Source organism: Helobdella robusta, assembly GCF_000326865.2.
Source record: "Helobdella robusta unplaced genomic scaffold HELROscaffold_13, whole genome shotgun sequence".
NCBI lineage: Eukaryota > Metazoa > Annelida > Clitellata > Rhynchobdellida > Glossiphoniidae > Helobdella > Helobdella robusta.
The window spans coordinates 2763658-2790197 of NW_008703718.1; the positions used below are offsets into that span (position 1 = coordinate 2763658).

Consider the following 26540-nt stretch of genomic DNA (forward strand, 5'->3'; position numbering starts at 1 on the left):
CGTTATCATCATCTTTGTCGTCGTCATCATCATGATCGTTGTCATCAGTAACATCCTTGCTATCACCGTAATAATTGTCGTTGCCCTCACTGTCTTAATGTCATCATCAACATTGTCATCATCATCATCGTCATCATCATCTTTATCATCATCGTCGTCACAACCATCATGTCATAGTCATCATTATTTTCTTCATCATTTTTTCACCACTATAATTTTTTTCATCACCGGTATCCAGATCAATCTTTGCAAATGCAAGTGCACTTTTAATACCAGAACAACCACCATACTACTCTACCATTTCCTCATTCATCACCATTACAACACATTTCAACACACAACCAACAACAACGACATTATTGACAACATCAACACCAACAACCAATGAAATCCCGACAAAGGTACCAGCAACCAAATTCAAAATTTACATACTCAAAAAGCTGCTAGCAAACTTTTTCTCCAGGTGATATATGCAGACGAACTGACTCAACCGGGCTGCACGTAAAATTTGTAAACAAGCGCTGACTTGATGTTGCACAACTGCAGCTACTGCAACTCTAGTGTAGTAATAATGTAAGGCGAAGAAGAATTAGTTAATCATATTCGTTCATGTGCAAACAAACAACTTACGGTAAGAAATTTCAAAAAATATTGCACCCAAGAAACAAACTTTTTGAGCACTGCCTTTGTGTGTGTGTGAGTTTGTGTGTGTGTGTGTTTGTGTGTTTGGTGTGTGTGTGTGTGTGTGGTGTGTTTGCATAATAAATAAACCCAAGATTTTTGTTGCCAGATTTTTTAACGTTGCCGTTAATAATTTACAATTGAAGAAATAATAACTGGTACTAACAACAACTCGGTGATTTTGAATTTTCTGATCAAAAATTTTCATACTCCTGGTAAAAATTTTCAAATTTTCGACTTTCGTAACGGTGAACACTTTTGAAAAATACAAGCTCGATAAATCATTCTGCCAATTATATTAATGTGTGATAAAGTAAAACAAATAACAAATGAATTAAAATCAACAAGTAAATTAACTAAAAGAATTTGAAAATTAACACGTAAAAAACAAATAAAAAATGGTAGAATAATTGAGGAAAGAGTAAGATAAATAGGAAAAAGTGCTTATGTGAGGACAAAACAAAGCAGCATATCGTATACAAACAAAAAATATTCAACCAAACAAAAAAAAGTGCAAAAGAATAAATTAATTACAAAACAGCAAATCTTTTTTACACTTTGTTTTACTCGTTGTCGATTAAAAAACAAAAAAAAATTGTATAAATAAAATTCATTTTATATGTAGTTTTTTACAATATTATTGAACACATGCATAAACACAAACATACGCGCACATACAAGCATGCAAACACGCTTACATACACACAAACATACGCACACACATATAAGCGTATCCTGCAAGTATGCGTATAATGTAGATGAATCTTCACGTATGAGTGGAGTACAACAACGCATAAATATGATCTATGTTGGATTTATATACGCTGTATTTATTGTTTAATGCATTCGAGAATGTCGTCTCATTCAATGAAATGAATTCATGCATAATGCATCATGCGCGCACGCACGCACGCACACAAACAAACACACACAAACACACACAAACAAGCACACATACACACGCACGCGCAAACTCCCTCAAATGTTTCCTGCCAGCAAAAACAAACAAAAACTAAATTCTCTAATTGAAAATGTTTTAGGAAGTCACACTGAAGGCAATGCATCTTAATTATTATTAATTGGATGTAGCAGTAGAAGTAGCAGTAGCAGTTACACGTCACAAATGATCCTCATAACGGCTTGTACATGAGCGAATTTGCATTCAAACGTTTCTGTCAGCGTGTTACTTTAAAAAAAATTTATATGTGAATTTTTCGTCTCTATTTTTCAATGTATTTTTATTTTTACTTTTCAATCGTTTAACCTTTTTTAATTTTTTGTTACATGAATGATAAAAAATTATTTTCTTCGACATTATGTTTGAAATCACAAAATCCAAAAATATTTGTTATTATTATTCAACAAAACGCTCAAATGTGAATGTAAGTAATGGTTTAGATTCATGATGATGAAAATCTCAACTGTAGCCACATAAACAACTTGGCATTTCTTTACCAGAAAATATATGACTTGAACATTTTGAAGAAAAGCATGGGACTAGAGGATCAGTCCTGTCCCTTTGTATGAAATAAATGCTCATTCATATACCTACCTGTTTATTATACACAACACGCACACACACAAATACACACAACACGCACACACACACACACATACCACATACACACACACACGTTCGCACACACGTTCGTACACACATACAGACATACACACATACACAAACACACACACGCAGACATACACACACACACACCTCCCCACACAAAGTAGCATAACTTCTGTTGATGCCGACGCTTTCATTACCTTCCCTTATTAATAACCACGTGACAGCATGTGTTTATGACGTCATCACTTATTGAGTTTTCTACATTTAATGTTGATTAAAGGGGGATGTTTTACGTCGGCGCCTCGCCATCGCTATGACGGCAGCTTCATTAACGACATAGTTGGCTATCGTTATCATCGTCATCAACATCATCATCATCAACAACATCATCATCAACAACAACGACAACATCATCATCATCATCCTCATCAGAGCAAAAAGTGCCATGTAGTGTGCACGTAAGTAATAACTTCTAATGCCAATCACACAGTTCATTGAAAACTTCAAAGATATATATATATATATATATATATATATATATATATATATATATATATATATATTCATATATATATATATTTATATCTATACACTTACGCACGCATATATATATATATATATATATATATATATATATATATATATATATATATGCGTGTGTGTGTGTGTGTGCGTGTGTGTATTTATTATTCAATAATTTGTATATACCTAAAAAAGCAGTTGTGTTATGGTTATTTGGTGATTATTTTACCATTTTATCCTATATAACTAACTAGTATTTAATATGACTTTTCTCTCTGAACAATGTCCAGATGCCCCAGAAACAAATGCAGAACATTTCAGCACATTGAATACTTATTCATATTAATTTCCATTACATCTTCTCATATTTAACAATATGGCCTGTATGGGAATACACCTTTTGAAGAGACAGACCATTAAACAACTATTTATTTTATGGTATTATGATCACTGTTTTTGTTGTTGTTGTTGTTGTATTTTTGTTGTTGTTGTTGTCTTGACGCTGTTGTCGTCGCCGTCGTTGTCGTCGTTGTTGTTGTGTTGTCGTGTTGTCGTTGTTGTTGTTGTTAATGAGTTGTTAGGTTGTAGTAATATGATAATTAATAGTTAACTTCATTTATCAATTATTATTACTATTAGTTGTAGTAATTTTTTGTGTAATTTCAGTTGTAAAAGTTAGTATAGTTACCATTTAGTAATTATGTAACTGAGAGTATAAGTGGAATTTATAACGAGTATTAATCATTTTTCGGTTGATAACAGAGCATGTTGTTTAGATGTGTACTGATAAGAATAATAACAACATTTACTATTATTATTTCCATCATTATCTTTATTATTATTTGTTTTACATTGTTGTCATCGTCATCGTCATCATCATCATCATCATCTTCCTCTTTTTCATATCATCATCATCATCATCATCGTCATCATCATCATCGTCATCATCATTTTTGTTGGTACGTCAATCTTCTTGCAATCACCATCCTCTGCCTGGCTATTAATTTAATTCCACCGTTCGTCCTTGTTATCATCGTCGTCGTCGTCGTCATCAGAACGAGAGAGGGAGAGAAAGAGAGTGAAAGAGAGAAAGAAAGAGAAAGAGAGGAGAGAGAGAGCAAGATAATACAAAAAGCAAAAGAGAATGAAAGAAAAGAAAAATGTGAAATGTGAAAGAGAAAAAAAAATTGAAAAAGGAAAATCTGCCGGAATCGACCGAATCGTAGAACGAGAGAGAGAGAGAGAGAGAGAGAGAGAGAGAGAGAGAGAGAGAGAGAAAGAGAGAGCGGGCAGCAACGTAGGAACATAGCATGTCCATTAAAACTTCAAATAACAAACTCAGCTAGTTTTCTCCTACCCTATATATACATGCATGTCGAAATACATTTTGAATGACAATTTTTTCAGTTTAATACCTAAAAAAAATTAAAATAGCATTAATGAAATGTAGTAATAATATTTTTTATTGCATTGTATTTAAATGTACATGTAAATACATTTGAATTGGATAAGCATACACTTGTAAATTTATACAAGGCAAGGATTTCCTTAAAGTCAAAATCGGCCACTGCAACTCTCGTATGCCAGGCAGGCATTCATAAAATAGTCACCCTCTCTCTCTCTCTCTCTCTCTCTCTCTCTCTCTCTCTCTCTCTCTCTCTCTCATTCCTTATTCTCTAACAATCTTGTAATAAAAAAAACTATCCAACGCTAGAAAGTCGGTAGTTTTCACAAATTACTGCATTATTTATGGTCTTTTACCATAATTTATGGTATATATATATATATATATATATATATATATATATATATATATATATATATGTCACTGAATAAGTTTTTCCATTCATTCCATGTCGTGTTGTAGCGTCACATTTTATAGGATAATCCATGGACTCTTGCTTCTAAATAACATCTTCTAATTCTCTCTTCAGATCAATAGCAACGTGTTGATATATTTAAAAGTGTAAGGAAGATGTACTTATACAATATATCTGATGTTTATTGTGGATGTAATGTGTGTGTGTGTGTGTGAGTGTGTGTGTGTTGTGTGTGTATGGTGTGTGTCTGTGTGACAACATCAATAAAAACAACAAAAACAACAGCAACAACAACAATAACAACTACATCAGCAACAGTTCACGTCGGTATCAAACAAAGCATCAATGTGGAACATGGTGACAATTAATTTATAATCTGGATCGTTCCTTCTCGCCTTTGTAGAGGGCCAACAGGGAGACACTGGCAACTTGGACGACCTTGAAAAGAACTCCGGGAATATCCCCACAGCGTGACCTTTACGACCGAATCCAGCTACCAGAACATCATCGTTTTTTTCAATGAAGTTTAAGCAACTATCCCATTGTAAAAAGCGGTGATATTTTTTCCATTTTTGATCAACTGAACTCTCACATATTTACTGATGGCAAAATTTGACTGTTTGGCTTCAACACCAATTTTTTCAAAAACTTTCCCCTTAACATGGAGGGCCCCACCGAATGAACTGGACTTCCATCTTGTACCGCGGTGGGAGTTTTTAAAAACTTTATCATTCCATCCCTGTTCACGTCTGTGATTCTTCAACTTACCGACTGTCCTAAGACCACGAGGCTTGCTCATGTCTTTACTGTTTTCAGCAACAGCAGCAACAACGACGACAACGACTACTGATTCTAATTCTTAAATAAAAAAATAACATCTCGAGAATTTACAAAGACATCATGTAAAACAACCATCGCGACAAAAAATGCAGCAAAACATTAATAACAACAACACACCTAGTGACGTCATCATGACTAATGATATCAACAAATACGACATCAGTAATAACACTAATAAAACAACATAATCAACAAGACAAATAACAAAAACATTAACAGCAACAACTAAAACATTAACAAGCCGTAGATCATAAAATCCAGCAATTGCTACGTCGATGCGAATATTTCATAAATCACATTCAAATCGATGTTAGTATGTGTGCGCGTGCGTGTGTGTGTGCGTGTGTGTTAGTGCATTTTAGTAGGTGTGTATGTGCACGTGTGAATGTGTGTCTGGTTCGTAAAAAATGCCTACTTTCGTTATTAAGTTTCACTGATAACAAAAATGTGACCTATTGTTTAAAAGGAGGGTTGGATGAATAGATGGATGGTAATAAAAGAAATGGATGAAGCGAATGAATAAATAAAAAAATTTAAAAAACAAAAATAACATTAGCCATGAACGAAAGAAAAAAAAATTAAAATAAAGGAATGAACATAGAAATTAGATGAACAGTTTTAAGAACGCAATAAATCATTCTGAAAACAAATTTAAATTCAAAATAAATTCAAAATCGATGGAGGAAGCATTCGGCATGATGGGACAGATAGAGAAGTTGACAGCGAGACTGAAAACAAAGAAATGACATCATGACAAATTACGGTATTATGTTTATGGAGCTAAATTCAAAACTAACCATCATTCTAGAAATATGTACATTCATGTATATATAAATAAATTAAGGCTCTAACTAATTTTCAGAGACAAAACAGTACAAAAAAACAATGCGTACCTAAATATTTGTGTATTTAAAAATACACAACTTTTAAAACACTTACTCCATATTAAAGTACACTTTATGGCGGTATTAATAATAATATCAGGTACTACCTGCATTCTCAATGTTATTTTTGCAATCTCAAATTCAAAACACGGAGCCATTATAAAACAATTGTGAAGATTACCATGTATCATTCGTACATAATATTTGTATGAGGTTTTAATTGCCTTAAGTAAATGATAAAATTTTAACATTCATTACGTACAATTTACGAATTTTATTTAACTTGTGTGGGTGTGTTTGTGTTTGCGTGTGTGTGTAGTATGAACCTGGCTTTTCCAGGACATCCCATGACATTCCACTTAGAGTAGGTAATTGAATTGAGACGAAGCATTTGGCGAATTCTGCTATTGATTATTATTATACAAGATGTTTATGTGGTATGCATGCGTGTCTTCAAATGCTATGATTAAGTGATGTTTTTTACGTCATTTAATTGTTCGTTGCTGTTTGTTTGTTTGTTTTGTTGGTGTTTTGAGGCAGAGGATTGATTATTAAAATCCAAAAGTGATAACAATTTTTTAGATTAATTACCGTTTTTGTGGAATGGAATGATTTTTAAAATGCTAAATTGTTGATCTTTGTTTTTCACAAGATCTTCAATATTTTCTCCTTTCATGGTCTACTTGTTTGTACCACTGTTTGTTTGTTTGCTGTTTGTTTTTCCAGAGTTGCCAATAGCTACATTCCTTAAGCAGTAGCGAAACTGTAGCAACGCTTCTCTTAAGGCTTAAATGAAATAGCTACAGATACCTCTACTTTTGACTCAAAAATTTGTTCTCAGTAGATAGTACGGAATAATTAATAATCTTCCAATTTTACAATTAAAGAAACCTAGACTGAATGGCGTTGTTTTGCTTCTATAGGTGCTTATTGTGTTTTTTGTTACTTTGCAACTTAAGATGGTTGGTTTTTCATTGCATTCCGTTTTACATCCGTGGTCTCAACGTTAGCAGCAGTAGCAGTAGCGTTGACAGGCATGTATGTCTTGCTGTGTTGTTTTGTTTTGTTGATTGTCGTTCTTTTGTTTTGTTGATTGTCGTTGCTGATTTGTTAAGTTTGATCGAGAAAATTTCAAACCAAAAATCCACTAGTTAATATTTGAGTTTATAATCGGACCGGACCGCATGTTAAACGAACGTTTTCATAGTGTTGAGTTGACGATGCACGTGACGAATGAGGGAAAGGAATGGAGATGATAAAAAGATGGATATGATAAAAAAATAACCAAAATGTTGAATGAAAGTATAAAAAAAATGAAAGAGTAAATAAACAAACAAACACATAATAAATAAATTATGCATAATATAATATTTAGCAGAGCAAAGATCATTTACACTGTGTATACAAATATACACTTACATGAATTATTATTTAGAATGATACCAACACGAGTATTATCGTGGGCTGGCTGGTATTCATACAAAAGTTTCTAATGGGAGAATAAATCAAAGGACCATTATCTAAAATGTAAAAATGCATTCCATAATGATTGATGGTTCATCTTTGATCACCGTGGCGTTCTTATTTATTTGCTTGCTTCTTCTTTTCTTTTGACAAATATACACACGTCTGTACCAACAAATACACAGGTATACACACACAAATACACATTTATTCATAAATACACACAGAAAGACATACATAAATGTACGTGTTTTTTATCTTGTATTGTATTGTTTTTAGTTGCATTTGTCTATTTCTCAATTTATAAACTAAAACTCACACACACACACAAACACAACACACACACAACACAGACACACAAACACACAAAAACACATATAATCAGAAACACATATACAATGAATTTGTTTGTTGTACATGCCAAGTACGCACACTTACCTTCTTACTTAGAAATAAAAAACACTTCAGCACACACAAACGACACGAAATTATAAAACAAAATTCATGTAAAAATACTTGAAATAACGAGCTTGCTTCTCCATGTAACAAACACATGTGTAGATGAACACACATACAGATACAGAGACGCATATACAAACATATATCAGCACATATACAAACATGTTATGGTTATGTTCGTGCATTTTTATGCGTGTGCTTTAGAGTGTACGTACATATTAGTAATATCCATTTATGTATATCTTAGTAAAAGAACATAAAAAATGCCATACACACATTAACTAGTCACGTATTTGTGAAATGAGAACACACACCTCACACACACACACACACACACACACACACACACACACACACACACACACACACACACATATATATACACTCACACCACACACTCATACATATACGTGCATGCACTTGCACACACACGTACACACACGCATACGCAAAATGACGAGATAAATTGAAGTTTCTTGTCAAACAATGCATTCCTTCGTTATCGCTTCATTTAACGATCGTCTACTGTCGTTGCGTTTTTGGCAAGCTTAAATAACATCACGGCAATAATATATAATAACAATAAAATAATAATAACACATAAATAAACAAATGTTGATAAAAAAAATCGGTAACGCATATGTATTTACTGATGCTTAGTAATATTTTTATGAATTTATCATCTTTATAACATTAATTAATTAAATAGTTAATTAATTAAATAAATAAATAATCAATTAATCAACTATTATACAGTTAAGTAATTAAATTTGATGTTTGAATTCTGAAAGTTTATTATCGGCGTGTGATTGGTTGATAATTGTGACTCAAGTTTACTTAGAACGGACCTCATAGAAAGCACCTGATGATTTAACGGCTCTACGTGCTTACTCGTGACATTCTGGATTTTGTGAATGCGTTTATGTTTGTTGATGGAGATGTTTGTTTAAGTCGTTGTTTGTGATGTTTATGTTGTTGTTGCAGATGTTTGACTGCGTATCGTTTAGTTAGACTAAACATTTTTCATTTTTTATTGGCGGTCTTTTAGATCTATCAAATATTTTCTTGAATTTTAATGATTGCCATTTAATAATTGCAATATTTGTATTTGATAAATTTCCTCATATAATAACTTTACCGTAGGTAAAAAAAATTATTCAGAAATTCATGCAACTCCATGATCATCTTTATTATTTTCAACAAGTAAAATTTTCAACTCTAAGTCTAACAATCATTTGACCTTTCTCTACCTTAACTCGACCCTGGATCCTGGCATGACCCCTCCCTAACCCAACCCAACCCAACCAACCTTGAATGCACTTGTAGCTGATCATGAGATATGACTTGAGGTCAGCCCTACACGACGTCAGGTTGTCCAGTTCCTTATCCGGAATGGCGATGACGCAAGAAGTCCTACCGGAACACCTGGCGTCCGCGATCCGTGTGACGTCACTGTTGCAGCCGATCATGTCGTTGACGTAGTTGACCGACGGCTGCAAACATCTTCCGGATCTCATGCGGCCGAAGTAGGCTTTTGTGATCTTTGTTACGTATGTATGTTTGTTTGTGATCTTTGTTATGTATGTGTGTTTGTTTGTGATTTTTGTTATGTATGTGTGTTTGTTTGTGATCTTTGTTATGTATGTGTGTTTGTTTATGTGTATGTGTGGTTAATGTGCGTGCGTGTGTGTTTCAGGTGGATTAGTAGTAATCGTGAGTATGTGTATGCGATTGTCTTTTTTGCGTATGTTCGTGTGTATATATTTATTTGTTGTGTTTGATGTACTGGAATTTGTGTAGTTTTAGCGTTTTTTCCAAAAAGACTATCAAGTAATTACTCTCAACCAAACGATGATAATAAGAGAAAATTTACATGAAAAATATACATAAAAATTATGGAACAAAATACAAATATAAAAAAGATAAAACCATAAATAAATGCCTGCTAACAAAACTGACCTGTATGACGTGGTCATTCTTTGGACACTGCGGTCTGAATGATTCCCACTGACATACCTCTTCGAAAGAGTTGTCATAAAAAACTGTGTGTATGTATGTATGTATGTGTGTGTGTGTGTGTGTGTGTGTGTGAGTGTGTGTACGTTTGTTGGTTTGTTTGTGTGCGAATGCGTATATATGATGTGTGTGTGTGTGTGTGAGCTGTGAGTGTGTGTGTGTGACATGTACGTATATTTATTAAAATAATTTTATTAACATTAAAAAAACGTTGATCAAAATTATGAAAATTAATAGTAACAATAACATTGTTTATTATCTTTACAATTGCTCATATGATATTATTAACGTTACTGCAATCCACAATTATTTAAATGCATGGTATTGATGACGTCAAATTATTGTTAATTAAAGGGCCAATAAAAATACTGGCTGGCTGACGCAGTTGATCACGTGACTCACGACGACGGTGGTGATGATGATGATGACGATGGTGATGATGATGATGATGGTGGTGGTGGTGATGATGATACCTACCTGAATGTGATACGGAACGAGAAAAATGAATAATACAAACGAAGAGATAAACGAATAAAATTATTTCCATATTTAATTTTTTATTTGTTTTTATTAATTTTTATTTATTTTTTTAAATTAAATTTGATTAATTAATTAACTTTTTCGTTTCAATTGTAAATTTAAAGACATATAGCAATATTTCTTTTAATCCGTCAAAGAGTTAAACAATTAAAATTAATTAATTGAATATGAAATCAGAAAATATTAATTAAATTACATAACAAAATTCGCATCCTCTTTGAACAGCGCCAACAACTTCAACTACAACAAAAATTATCTCATTAAAATCATTCTCCAACAGCCTCTTTCCGACTGAACACCAGATCGAATGGAGAAGGCGAGCGACGCAACTAACTTTTTATATTGCGTGTGGATATGTTTTTGCGTGCGTGTGAGTGTGTTTGTGCGTGAGCACGCACGTGTGTTTGTGCGTGTGTTTGTGTGTGTGTTTATCAGTAGTTTTTTACATAATAGTTTCAAGTGTATGTATGAGTGTATATCAGCTGTCGTTCTGATGATTATTGTTGATAATATAAATATGATATATATATATATATATATATATATATATATTTTAAATATTCTATAAATTCTACCGAATGTTTGGCGTACAAACACAGCAAAAAAGCAAGCAATCAAACAATAGAAGCAATCAATCACATACGGTAGAATTTATAGAATATTGTAAAAATTATGGTCTATTACCAACATATATATATATATATATATATATATATATATATATATATATAAATGATATTGAATGCACGTTAAAAGTGAACAAAACATAGTTGCACGGCAAACAGACATTCAAACGGACAAAACAAACAAACAAACGGACGAACGAGCAAACAAACAAACAAACAGACAAACGTACCAGATGAAAACGTACAAACACAGCAAAAAAGCAAGCAATCAAACAATAGAAGCAATCAATCACTTTTAAAATACCACTGAAGTGAGAACGTACAAGAATACAAATACGCGTTAATTGCTCTTGCCCACTTTATCTTTCTACATCTGGATATATCTTGTACGCACCTTACGCATACAAATACGCATAATGTACCCATAATACGCACACAAATACGTATGTACTAACTTATATATATATATATATATATATATATATATTATTAACATATAATATATATATTGGAATTATTTTTAATTAAATAATTTATATAAATTAATAATTACTTGTTCCTTTATATCAAATATCTTACATACCTTATATATACTGCACTGAAGATGAGTTATTTATAACTCGAAATAGCTATTTGTAAATTTATTTAATAAAATTTTTTTAAAAAACAATAAAACGTCTAATTTCTCTGAAATTAATAAATTAAAAAGAAATATACAAAAGTTGAACAATGTTGAAAGTAGTGTTGAATTTTTGAAATGTTGCGTTAACAACAGTCTGTTACCAAAAAATATATATATATATATATATATATATACATATATCCAAATACTCACATACATGCACGTACGTACATACGCAAAATATAGTGCATACACAAACGCACGACCAGCCAACACACTTATAAGCACGCACAGTATACAGTGCAAACACATATTTGTAAACAACATTACATACTGGCATACATACAATATTTACATATATATGTATACAAAGAATCTAATACAAAAACATATGAAATAAAAATACCTAATATTCGAGCAAATATACAACAGAAATACCCATTAAATACCAACCAGCCAGCCAGCCTACCAGCCAGCCAGCTTATATTATTCCCACTGTCAACATTCAATTAAATAATTTTTTCGTTTTTTGAACTTTTTTTTATAAAAATAAAAAAATTCTGATGATTTTGATGATGATGATGAGAAAGAGGATCGTGATAATGAAGATGACGATGATGGTGATGGTACGATAGTGATATTAACAATCATGATAATGACGATGATATTTCATTTTTTTGTCTCTTTCATTACATTTTCCAAAAAATTTTATTTGTTTTTGTTTATATTATTATTGTTTTAATTTTTATTCATTCATAATTTTATTATATTTAATTAATTTATTATTATAATATTTTTTATTATTTATTTTCCTTTTACGTAAAAGAAAAAAAATGATCCCTGTATAAAAATTCCAATTATTTTAATTGGAAATTTCGCCAAGTAAGTATTATCATTTGACCACCGCTTAATGCTTATTAAACTTTTTGATGCAAAGCTGATGATGACGATGAAGAAGAAGAAAAAGATAATGATAATGATGATGTTAGTTTTGATGATAATGACGGTGATGAAGAAGAAGATAATGACGATGTTTGTGATGATGATGTTTTAAAAAATGATGATGATGTGTCTGTGGATTATGAGATACAATGATGATGATGACAGCATTACAAATCACCACCACCATCATCATCATCATTTTGATCATCATCATTATCATCATTGTCGTTATCACCATCATTATCATTGTCATCGTCATTATTATCATCATCGTCATCCTCGTCGTCATCATCACCAGCTACATAAAATTCGCCAGAAGTGATGTTGCTTTTATTACTTTTTATAAACCTTTAATGCATTGCAACTCGTCAGCCAGGATCAAAGTTAGTACCAGCGATCATCATCATCACCGTCGTCACCATCATCATAATCACCACATCTTAGAATTTTCATGTTTCAATTTCCATTCCAACATATCTTATCATCTTTTATTTAAACTAACAAAATATAAACTAACAAAGTTTCTATATTCATCTTCATCATCTCGTAGTAACGTTTGTACGCTGCAGTGCGTTGCGATAAGGATAATATTAAAAATAGTGATTATTATTTGTTTTTTTTTCTTCTTACATCTCAAACATCATTTTCAAACATCTTCAGAATTTTTTTATAACTCTCTCTTTCTCTCTCTCTCTCTCTCTCTCTCTCTCTTTTCCCTTTCTCTCTTTCCTTCTTTCTCATTCTCTATAATATTTCTCAGAATCGCCAACAATAAAGAAACACACAGTGTATTTAAGCACGTAAATCAACAAATCACACACAAACCATGTCATAAGGCGATTCTTTCTGCGTTTGAACCTGGCTATTGCAACTTTATAGCCAAGCTGCTAGCCATTACAACAACCTTTTTCAATAAGAAGTAGTATTGGCATTACTATTTGCAAGTAGTATTAAAGGGCTTGTATTGTTTTCGTAGCAAACAATATTTCGTGTATTATTTTTGGGCCATTTTTGACAATTTTTTGCCCTTTTCAATTGTTGATGGTGGATGAAGTCATTATAATTCGTTGTTGTTGTTGTTGTTGTTGTTGCTGCTGTTGTTGTTGTTGTTGTTTGTTGCTGTTGTTGTTGCTGCTGTTGTTGTTGTTGTTGTTGCTGTTGTTGTTGTTTGTTTGTTGTTGTTGGGAATGGATGTTGAGATAATAATCTTTCCCCTTTTTGTCCCGACATTAATTGTATTTTTAAAAACTTTCAACCTGAAAACAAAGTGATTATTTAATAATGACAAATGATGACAAATCTTATTTCTCTTATATGTGTTGTTGTTTCGGTTGTTGCAGTAGCTGTTGTTGTTGATATTGTCGTAGTATTGTTGCTGTTTTCTAATGTTGTTGTTGTTATTGTTGTTGTTGTAATTGTGAATAATGGGATGTTATTGTTTTTAAAATGCTGACATTGTCTTAGTTTTATGTTTTTTTTTTGTAATTTCGTTGTCATTTTAGGGAAAATTATCTATCGATCTATCAATCATTTTGTTCATTCATTTATCAATCAATCAATCTATCTATTTATCTATCTATATTGATATATATCCATTTTTTTATCCATCAATTTATCCATGAGTTCTTTTATCGTTACATCAGGATCCGAACTATTTATATCCTCATTCGATCATTCTTTAGCACATTTTTAACAGATTTTCGAATAGTGATCATTTTTTTCTCTTGTTTTTTGTTATATACATGCAGTCATTTATTTGTTTGTTTGTTTGTTTGATTGTTTTTTTGCTCGTTCGTTCGTTTGTTTGTTCATTTGTTCATTCATTCATTTTTTCGATTTATCATTGGTTATTTGCAAAATTATACATTAATTTTAATATTCGTTTGTATTTTGTATTTTTTTAACAATTTGTTTTTTAATCAACTTATCAAATTGTTCATTTAATCTATCTACTCAACCACCATCCATCTATCTATCCATCTATCCATCCATCCATCCATCCATCCGTCCGTCCGTCCATCCATCCAGCCATCCATCCATCCATCCATCCATTCTGTCTTCCTATTCTTAGGCATGCATTATTTATTGAATATTTTTGCTAGAGTGATCTTTTGTTTGGTGGACTGAGTGCTGTGTTGTTGTTAATGTTGTTGTTGTTATTAATGTTGTTGTTGTTATTAATGTTGTTGTTGTTGTTGTTATTATTATTAATGTTTTTGTTGATGTTTGTTGTTGTTGTGTTGTATTTGTCATCGTTGTCAATGCGTTGTTGCCTATCTAGCAGCGACTGTTGTTGTTGTTGATGCTATTGATGTTAATGTTATTGTTAGCGTTTTTGTTAATATTATAACTGGTAATGTAAATATTTTCTTGATGCCATTAAATGTCTTTTTGCTGTTTTCTACACAGCTTTATTCATGGAGTTGATATTTTTTTCGTCGCTGTTGTATTTTTTGATGTTTTAAATGCGTTAATAAAATAAACGTTAATGTTTTTATTTCTGTTAATATTTGATTGCGATCTACTGATGTTTATGTTGATGTCATTTTCTGAAATGTATCTATTAAGGCAGACCTTGAACTGGATAAGCATTCGACGCTTTTATGCAACTTTTATGAATAACTTTGAAAATTAATGTCGTCGTCGTTGTTGTTGTGTTGTTGTGATTGGTTGGATGGATGGTTTATGGTTTTGTTGTTACTGTTATTGGATGATTAACGTTTTTGTTAATTTGCGATGTATTTAGAATTATGAAAATAACAGTCAAAGAAATAGTTGCAGGGTGTTTAATGTCATTATGAAATAATGTTCATACAACAATCAAATTATTTTAATAATGTAATATGAATTAATCTAATAAAAATTAATGTCGTTGTTACCTTGATGTGATATTATATGGAAAAATATTTGTTGATTTTAAGAACTGACAACAATGTGAATGATATTTTATAGACAGAAACTGCCTTTTCATGTTAACCTGCAATATCTTAGTCAGAAGAAAATTATTTTCCCTTTTTTTCATCATCATGTTGGCGTTAAGAGTTTGCCGCATGTTTATGAAAATTTGTGATGCATTTATTATAATAGATACATATACATTCACACATACACATATCTTAAACTGTGATGTTCAAATTTGGATTTACGATATACAACATAATTTCATGACATATTATGCGTGTGTTTTTGTATAATATACACACACATACACACAAAATTAACCAGTATACACACATGTACACATAAATGCACACTTATTCGCATACAAACACATAAAAACACAAATTCATATAGATAAATACATGAATACAATATACGCACACACATGCACATACAAACATACCCTCACATACAAACATACATATATACATACACACACATATATATGATACACACACACAGAAACATACATACATTCATACATGAATGCATACAGCTAACATGATTCATGCTATTTTTTGTTGGACTCGCCAACGTAAAAACATTCTGTTAACTTATAGTGAAAAGAATTTTTTTTTCGCTAGTAACAAAAAAATTTGAAAAACATCTCTAAAATATAATACGGACATTAATTTAAACCTCCGCAAAAGCCTAGGTAGAAAACCTATGTATATGTGTGTGTGTGTATGTGTGAGTTTTGGTGTTTGTGTGTGTGTGTGTGTGTGTGTGTGTGTGTGTGTGTGTGTGTGTGTGTGTGTGTGTGTGTGTATGAAAGGTTTTCATTTCAATTAAAATAAATTTGTTGTAATAATTATTTATAAAATTAAATAATTGTTTATTTACATACGAAGTTGTATACAGAAACGGACAGACAGACAAAAAATCATAAATCAATACAAAAAGTCAGAAAGACAAACAAACAAACAAACATACATCATAAACATTTTGTGAAGATAAGTTACATTATAACATCAACATGAGAACGAGACTAACAACCAGCAGCTACAAACCTCGCATAAAACAGGCATGAACAACAAAGAAAATGGCCAAGCTACCTGCCAAACTCACACGCATCCAATTTTTAAAGGAACAAATACACAAAATACACAATACGAAAATACATACTGTTTGTATTATGAAAATATTTTATAATTATAACTACGCATACACGCCACACACATACACCGCCCACCCACAGACATACACACACGCAAACACACACATACACACACAGGCATACACACACGCAAAAACGCACACACGAATACAAAAAATTTAAAATATTTTGTTTGTTTTTTCAAAAAATTGCTTATTTTAAAGATGAAAATTTTATTAAAGACAAAAGTTATTTTTTCAAAGTGGGATGTACATTTCGTCGTAAATATTTAAAGCGTGGATTAGTGTAATGAAAATTATTTTGAAGTAAAAAGCTGCACAACATTCAGAAGACAAAATTTTGATAAAAATAATTTTTCATGAAAAAAAAATGAAAAATAAAAAAATAACATGACACGAAGTACACGCTATCAATTTAGAAAACAACAACACTTTCTTTCGAAAACAACAACACGAATTGATTCAATCATTTAAGGATACAAAAACCAAAAACATGTTTAAAAAAACGAAGCAACAAAAGAAATAAAGAAAGAAAACAAGAATAAAAAAATTTAATAATTGGATAGGAAGGAATGCAATATGTGCTGGAGAAAAAAAAACACTTAGAGAAAACATTTTGAGGAAAGTAGCAATTACGCCATTGTTCAGCGTACAATAATCTGCATTGAGTGTGTGTGCGCATTGTATGTGTGTGTTTGTGTATCTCCATGTGCGTGTGTTTATGTGTGTCTGTATTGTTGTGTGTATATGTTTGTTTGTGATATTGTGCCTATTCTTGCAAGTTGTGAAGGTTGTGTGGTGTTGTATACAAGATATTAAACAATTTTGATAGCCATAGATTGTCAGTAACAAAAATACTATTGATAAAATGCGGTCAGCGTTCGTTGAGTTAGCTCAAACGGTTGAAATGCCTTACATCGCCTTCATACTAACTTGGTTCAAATTCATATTACTTCTAGAGTTTTATGAATAAAATATAGAATTAGCATACAGTTACTTATCTACCCTGGCCACGAGTGGAAGGAAAAAATATACATGGCAAAACGTACGATTAGAACATTCATTGCTGTGTTTCTGCTGTTTGAAAGGTCTTATTCTTGCTTATTCTTGCGATGTGAATTCATACATGGGAACTCATACAAACAACGAACAAAACAAAACAATGCAAAACAATACATATACACAACAGCATAAGAAGACCGAACGACAAAACAAACATTATGAAATGTGGCAAACACAAAAGAAATGTTTAATGGAGCGTATAAATCATGCAGAAGCAAAATGTTATAGGGGACCCTGCATTCTTTATTAACGAGCACTTTCTCTTCTTCATCTCCTTCCACCACTCGTACATACATTTGAAGTCGTCACTGAAGTTTTGGTGGTTGTTGTAGCTGTAGTAGCAGTAGTTGTTATTGTTGTATTAGTAGTAGTAGTAGTAGTAGTTTTACTACTAGTGGTAGAAGTAGAATGGTAGTTGTTGAAGCAGCAGTAATGCATAATTTTTTTAATGTAGTAGTAGTGGCCGTTTTGTAGGAAGTTGTTGACGCTGATGTTGAAGTAGCAGTAAATATCGATTGTCTTGTTAGTGTCAGATGGCAAATTAGATGGCAGAGTTTGGAAATGGTTGAATTTTGTAAAAGCTAAATTGTTACAAAAATGCGATTTCTGTTTCTGTTGCTTTAATTTTATTAGCTGCATTACGCATTAAAATTATTCCTTTACATTCATGGATCCATAAATTTCACTGACATATTCCTCACCGTCATCACCATCGTCGTCATCATCATCATCATGTTCATCATCATCATCATTATCATGATCCTGATTATGATGACCACCACCACTACCAGGTCAATCAGTAGCATCACGTGGTTCTTACGAACCTTTCTTCATTCATCCATCAATGTTTGTGCATTATCGATCAGCCAGCACAATGTAGGCACAGCCGCTAGATTGTATTACATCCTCTCCTTCCCTTCATCTATCTAGATACAAAAATAAATACAATAGTGCATGTGTGTGCATGTGTGTGTGCATGTGTGCGTGTTTCTCAGTGTTTGTGTGTGTTATTGTATGTGTTTGCGCGCGCGCGTGTGTATATGTTGCGTGTGTGCATGTGTGCCTGCTGATAACATTCCAAACCATGTTATCGTTTGACAAAAGTGCCATGTAAATCTTTTTATAATTGACAAATTGATGCTGGTGAGGATGATGGCAAGGTAATGATGGTGACGAATATGATGATGAAATATGGTGATGATGAAAAATGGTGATGATGATGAAGACGGTGATGATGACGATGATGACGACGACGATGATGATGACCATAAATGATGATAAGAGATAGGTGGAGATGATGACGACCTCGATGATGGTGATAATAATATACGAGGGTGAAAGATGATGATAACGATGAAAAAAATAGAATTGATGAGGTTGACGACGACGATGATGATGATGACGTTTCGGCCATTGTTGATGGGGATGGTTCTTTTTACAATAATAATTTTTTCTCCAAATGTCTTTCCTGTTTACGTCTTTTTGCGTTTGTCTGTGTTTTTTTGTGTGTTTGTGTGTGTTTGTGTGTGTGTGCTTGTTTGTGTGTGTATGTTTGTGTTTGTTTGTGTGTGTTTGTGTTTGTTTGTGGGTGTTTGTTTTAATAATATTTGTTTTAAAAATATTATTCATTTGAAACAACATTAACAACAAACAATAAAAATGTTGAAAAATAAGAATAAGAATAAATGATACAAAGTCATACAACATGACACACCACCCAGTACCCAAACTACATGCAACGCTTTTCGCGACAAACATGCAAACTAAAAAACGTGTACTTATTTATCCATCGATTCATCCATCCATTCATTTCATCATTCATTCGTTCTTTCATTTCATTTCATCATTCATTCATTCATTCGTTCGTTCGTTCGTTCGTTCGTTCGTTCGTTTATTCATTCATTCATTCGTTCGTTTGTTTGTACATTTGTTCATTCATTCCTTTATAAGCAGACGAGACGAGACAAGATGATTGTTGAAATATTTATAAGTGCTTCAAAAGAACCGCCCAAGAATAAATGAATCTAAAAATAATTTTATTGTTCATTATAAATTGTGCATTTGTGTGCGCGTATGTGTGTGTTCATTTGTGTGTATGCGTGTGTGTGTGTGTGTGTATGTGTGCGTGTGTGTGTACATAAAAATGTGTACTTAACATTTAAAAGTGCAAATATGCTCTGCACAGGCATGTATGTTTGAATCAAGGTTATAGTATATATGTATGATTTTTAATGTGTGTGTGTGTGTGTTTGTATTTTTGTGTGTGTGTGTGATGTATGTGGTGTGTGGGTATGTGTTAGTGTTACATTGTATGTGTGCATAAACTTCAAAATAATTGTTTTAAGAATGAATATATAAATAGATCAAACAATTAACCAATCAAACAATAAACAAGACAATTAACCAACCAACCAACCAGACAGAGAGAGAGAGAGAGAGAGAGAGAGAGGAGAGGAGATGAAAAAGAGAGAGAGAGAAAGAAAGAGACACACAGTCGTTTTGTATCACACGGCGTGTTTGCCTTGGTCCAGTAAACATTTGTGTTTGCATGTAAGTCTGCTTAATACTTTCTGCTATACGAATGAAGTTGTGAGATGAACTATTGTCGCCCCATTCATTCGTCATCCCTGAACAATGCTGAGCAAATATGAATTGGAGTGCCGTAAGAAACATTGCCCATATGTTCTCAGTACTTACTGCTGGCTGGCTGGCTGGCTGGCACGTGTTGTTCTGTTCTTTTAGATCACGTTTTCTCTCTGTCATCTTATTTTTTCTTTTTGTTGTTGATGACGTCATTTTTGTTGTTGATGATGTCATTTTTTGTTGTTGTTGTCATTGTTGTTGTTGTTGTCATTTTGTTGTTGTTGTTGTTGTTCTTTTTATTGTTTTCATTTGTTCTGGTTTTAGTTTAGTTATGGCTTTGATAGCTTACCTGTGAGTGATTTTCTGGCAATTTTTTGTGTTTGTAATAACTTTTTTTTATCTCGAATATGTGATGACGTTGATGATGGTAGTGAGAATAAAGATGATGAGGATGGCTATGAGGAAAATAATTTATAAAAAGATGATGTACATGAAAAAGAAGATGATGAGAATGAAGCTAAGATGATGATGATGATGATTGTGGCGATGATGAAGATGATGATGATGATGATAAAGATGAGGATGCATGTGTAGGTGTTGGAGATGAAGAGGAAGATGATGACGACGATGATGACGACGATGATGATGTGACGGTCTGTTGCTGTTCACACGTTCAATGGATTTCTTTTTTAAAAATTTAATTTGTGCGCTACATTATTTCTCTCTTAAATTTTTTTTAATTTTTTGTTTTTTTTCCGTTTTTATTATTTTAATTTTCTTTTTTCAATGTTTTTACCTATTTTTTTATATTTTGTTTAGTTTTTTAAGTGATCATCTAACATTAAAATGTTTACACGTGTTTTTTCTCATATGCAATCATATGAATTCATAGATGAGTGTGTGCGTGTGTGTGTGTGTGTGTGTGTGTGTGTGGTGTGTGTGTGTGTAGTTTTTTGTTTATGTATATTGTATTATTCTTGTATTGTTTTGTATTGGTTTGTATTATTATTTCTGTCTAATTGTTTTGTTTTTCATTGCTGTCGTTCGTTGACTGTGCGATTATGTGTGCTTTTTTGCGTTTTTGTGTGCTTTAGCTATTGTAAATTTGTGTTGTTGTTGTTGTTGTTATTGTTGTTGTTGTTGCTGCTGCGTGTTGTTAACATGCACTGCTGCTTGTTCTACAGTTTTTCTTTGTTACAGTTTTTTGTTATTGCATTAAATTACATTCGAGTGATTGATGGTGTACGTGTGGTTTGTTATTATTGCAAGCAACATCTATTTCAACAAAATCAACCACGACATCCCATCAACCACAACACCATAACAACGACTACAACGACTACAACAACATTAACAACTACTACAACAACAAAACAACAATAACACAACAAAAGCAACTACAGCCACCAATTTCACAATACGCAACCATATGAAAAACAAGATTAACATCTGGTACATTCCATTTGGCTTTTTCAATAAAATTAATTTAATTTATACCTCTACTGCTGTTTCATACTAAAAAAAGTTAGTACGGCTTGTACTGCAGAAAAATTCTCAATACTAACACTACAGATATTAAGACATGATGAAAAAAATTAAAAATACTTAATACTAAAGCTAATAATACTAACACAAAATGAGATCAGTAACATTTTCGCATCGTTATTTCATTACCATTAACTTTAACAAGAAAACAACAAGAACAACGAGAACGAAAATGGTACTGTAATAATGAAAAAACTAGTACAGTTTTCACCAAAAAAATAACTACATACCATTACTATTAAAACTACAAACAATAATACTGTCATCACAGAACTTAGCAAATCGCCAGCAACCAGAAATAAAATGAAATGAGTTCATCATAGATCCAGCAAAAACACACATTTACCACCATTAAGAAATAGTTTCTAAAAAATTTACAGGAACCGTGAAGATAGAATAAAAATTCATAAAAATAATTGTGAAGTAACAAGAGCAGCATACAGACAAAAAGTAAACGCATACAGATATACAACAATACGCGTGTACAATTATGCACAAAAAATAAAAAGAGAGAGAGACAAACCGACACATAGATATATAGACACAGATAAACAACTCAGATAGACATATAAACAGACGCAGACAGACAGACAGACAGACAGACAATAGAAGAGGCACGAACGCAGTTTCAAAAAGTGAAATGCACGTGAATCACGTACGAGGCATTAGCACAATCAAATTAGTTATCGTTATTTCACGAAATTGAGAATAATGATTGAAATACATCTCCCAGGATTTGCTCCTTTCTTCTCTTTGCCTATCAGTGTGCTTGTGTGTGTGCGTGTGTGTCTTTACGTGTGCATGTGTGAGAGTGAGTGTGTTTCTACGCGTGTGTGCACATTTGTCTTCCTGCATGTAAGTTTGTCGGTATGTTTTTGGATGTTTTTGTTAATATTTTTTTATTAACCAGTTTGTTGCATTGATTTCTGTGTAATGTTTAAATTTATATCTTCATATGCAGTGTTTTTTATTTAGGTTTTTTGTAGTGTTTCAGTTTGGTTTGTTTGGAAATGAAGTAACTGTCAGTCGCCATTCACGCATGATGATCGCATTTCGAATCAATAATATTTTCTAAAAACATTAAATTAAAAAAATGAAACACACACACACGTACGTACATACACACATACACGAAAAACCAATGTACACAAACAAACAAACATACAAACAACCATACAAACAAACATACATACAAGCATACTAAAAAGTACGTTTGAATGAATTGTTGTTTCAATGAGAAGCAGAAAAGAGAACTTGACACGGACAAGCTTTCAGCCATTTTTTTACATTTTCACGCTTGGATATATATAGTATGCAATATGTTTGTATGTATCTTTGTATGTACGTCTAAGTATGTGTATGTATGTATGTATGTATGTATGTATGTATGTATGTATGTATGTATGTATGTATGTATGTATGTATGTATGTATGAATGTATGTATGTATGTATGTATGCATGTATGTGCGTATGTATGTTAAAACCAAAACATGATGAGTAACACTGAACCGTCAAACATCAAGTAACAAATGGATTAATACTTTGATTTGTCGTTTTGTATGTATGTACGTATTTTTGTATGTATGTATGTATGCATGTATGTAATAGAATAGGGAACGTGTTTATTGTCTATGTTTGTACATAATACGCATATATTCATATACCATATATAGGTGTATAATGTATATATACATATATATATATATAAATATATATGTATATTTACATAAATATATATATGTATATATATTATGCAATATGTTTGTATGTATCTTTGTATGTACGTCTAGGTATGTGTAGGTATGTATGTATGTATGTATGTATTTTTGTATGTATGTATGCATGTAAATGTCCCCATTTATAGCATGTATATGTATATATATGATGTATTTGTTGGTATGTGTGCACGTGTATGTATTATGTTGTATAAGCCTGATAGAAAAAGGTTTCATTAAATTAAATTATCTGAAGCAGAGCAGGATGTTGAGGTTTTTTTAAGGATTATTAAGTTACATTACATCATTTCTACGCTGCATACCACCACGGCTAAATTTTGCACGTCCCACATGCACAACATTACATAACATCTTTTCAATAATTTGTATTAGAATAAAAACATCTCTTTACATAATTTCATCGTCTCGTTATTTCGCATGTCGTACTAGAGTCAGATTTTTTTAAATAAACATGAAAAAAACCCTTACATTATATTACAAAACCACCATGCACACACACACAAACTCTCTCACACACACACACACAAACTCACACACATACTCACACACACACAAACATCACATCACGTGATACACGTATTATTAAGCGTAGGGTTATACAAAGTAATAAAAAAAGGATAGGTTGTAGCAGTTGGGTTTGTCGTTAGGAGGGAAAAAAAAGATGGAATTATATGAAGTTTAAATCCGACGTCACCTTTGACACTGGCTCTGCTGGTTTTGTTCTACGCTTCGCTCAATACTCTCCATGGCGTTTCTAACACAGCACGGACACATAACAGGACACACTCACACACACACACATACACACACACATACACACATCCACACACGCACTTTATTGCTAAAAAAGAAAGTTGAAAAAATATCGTAAAAAAGAGAGACATGCTCGAACATGAAGAAACAATTAAGAAACATTCGTTGCGCTGTTGTTCACTTCATCATCTCATCATCGATTGATTGCTTAATTGACTGTATGCATGAACAAGAAGAACTCAATTAACGAAATTAACGATTGACGAATAGGCATGTGAATTATGTGGAATTTATAAAAATGAATGAATTAATGCATGCATGGACGAATGAATGAATGAAGGAATGGACAACCGAATGAATGAATAAATGAGTGAATGCATGCATGCGCAAATGAGCGAACGAACAAACGAACGAACGAATGAAAGAGAAAAGCGAATGAACCACAAAGCCGAGAATGCATGGATTTATATTGCAAAGCACGTTGAAACTCCTACATAGGAATGACAAAATTCACACAAGCACGCACGTATCACGTCACAACCTACAAAAAAAATATTCATACAAAATAATAACTCTACGTGCTATTTTGCAGTCATATGGTGATGACGATGGTGAGGATGATAGCGATGATGACGATGATGATGAGGATGACGGTGATGGTGATGATGACTATGATGAAGACGATGAGGAGGAGACTGAGGTAGCTTAATTGCTCAATAGCTTCTTTGTAATTGCCAACTTAATAAACCTGAATGACCGCTCTTCATGACGTCGCTATGACGTCATTATTATCGGCGGTGATGATAGTGATGATCCTGGGTACGATGACGACGACGACGACCACGATGATGATGATGGTGGTGATGATGATGATGATGATGGTGGTGGTGGTGGTGGTAGTGATTATGAGGATGATGATGGTGATGAATGGTGGTGGTGATGAAAATGACAACAATGAAAAAATAGCGGAAGAGGATGCTGGGAAGACAGTGATGAAAAAGAAAAAGATGATGATGACGACGACGATAATGAAGAGGATGATGATGATGATGATGAGTAGGATGATGATGATGATGAGTAGGATGATGATGATGATGAGTAGGATGTATACAGCATGGAACGTTGCTTCTGTTTTTTGTCATTGGAAACTGGAAAAACACAATACTCTGTGTTGTTGGGAGATGTTTTTGTTGTCGTGGCGTGTTGTGGTGTGGTGTGGTTGGTGTGGTTGGTGTGTGGTTGGTGTGTGGTGTGGTTGGTGTGTGATGTGGTTGATGTGTTTGGTGTGGTTGGTGTGTGGTTCAATTGCATGCTGTTTGATTTTCCGATATCTCATTCGACATGTGTAATTGAAAAACTGTAATTAGAATAATAATGACAATAATTCATTATTATTATTAATGTTATTATGTTATTGTAATTATGTTGTTGCCATTATGTTATTATTATTCTTGTTATTTTATTGAATGTCATTGTTCAGCTTCCAGGTAAAACGCATTTTCTTCTCTTTATTGATTGAAATTCGAAGTAAAATATAAAAAAAGTTGAAGAAGTTTCTAGGAGAATTATTTTTCAAGAATAAAAATGTTATGCGCAATTACTTGATTGTAATGTCACGCGGTGTGGGGATAACGTGATGATGTATTGAGATGTTTCTAGTGATGTCTGCATGTGATGATGTGATCTTGTGATGTGTGTTGTTTGTAATGATATAATGGGATACTTTGATAAAGTGTTTACGTGTAAAGTGTTTCAATTGAATAGTGATAATGATGACGTCGTTGATTTGATTGTACTGTGATGATGATAATGTGACGCCAA

The 26540-nt window shown here is 32.5% G+C and overlaps 2 protein-coding genes across 2 annotated transcripts; both read right to left on the reverse strand.

Moving 5' to 3' along the window:
* Positions 1-4898: 4898 nt before the first annotated feature.
* HELRODRAFT_168431 (hypothetical protein) lies at positions 4899-6990 on the reverse strand (the record flags this gene model as incomplete). Its single annotated transcript, XM_009014292.1, has 4 exons — positions 4899-5083; positions 5191-5448; positions 6641-6718; positions 6906-6990. The coding sequence occupies 4 exons, from the start codon at positions 6988-6990 to the stop codon at positions 4899-4901; spliced, it is 606 nt and encodes a 201-aa protein (XP_009012540.1).
* Positions 6991-9433: 2443 nt separating this feature from the next.
* Positions 9434-10800, reverse strand: HELRODRAFT_168432 (hypothetical protein; the record flags this gene model as incomplete). The annotated part of the gene is made up of 3 exons (XM_009014293.1): positions 9434-9778; positions 10197-10255; positions 10731-10800. 3 exons carry the CDS (start codon positions 10798-10800, stop codon positions 9434-9436), a joined length of 474 nt encoding a protein of 157 aa, XP_009012541.1.
* Positions 10801-26540: the final 15740 nt, after the last annotated feature.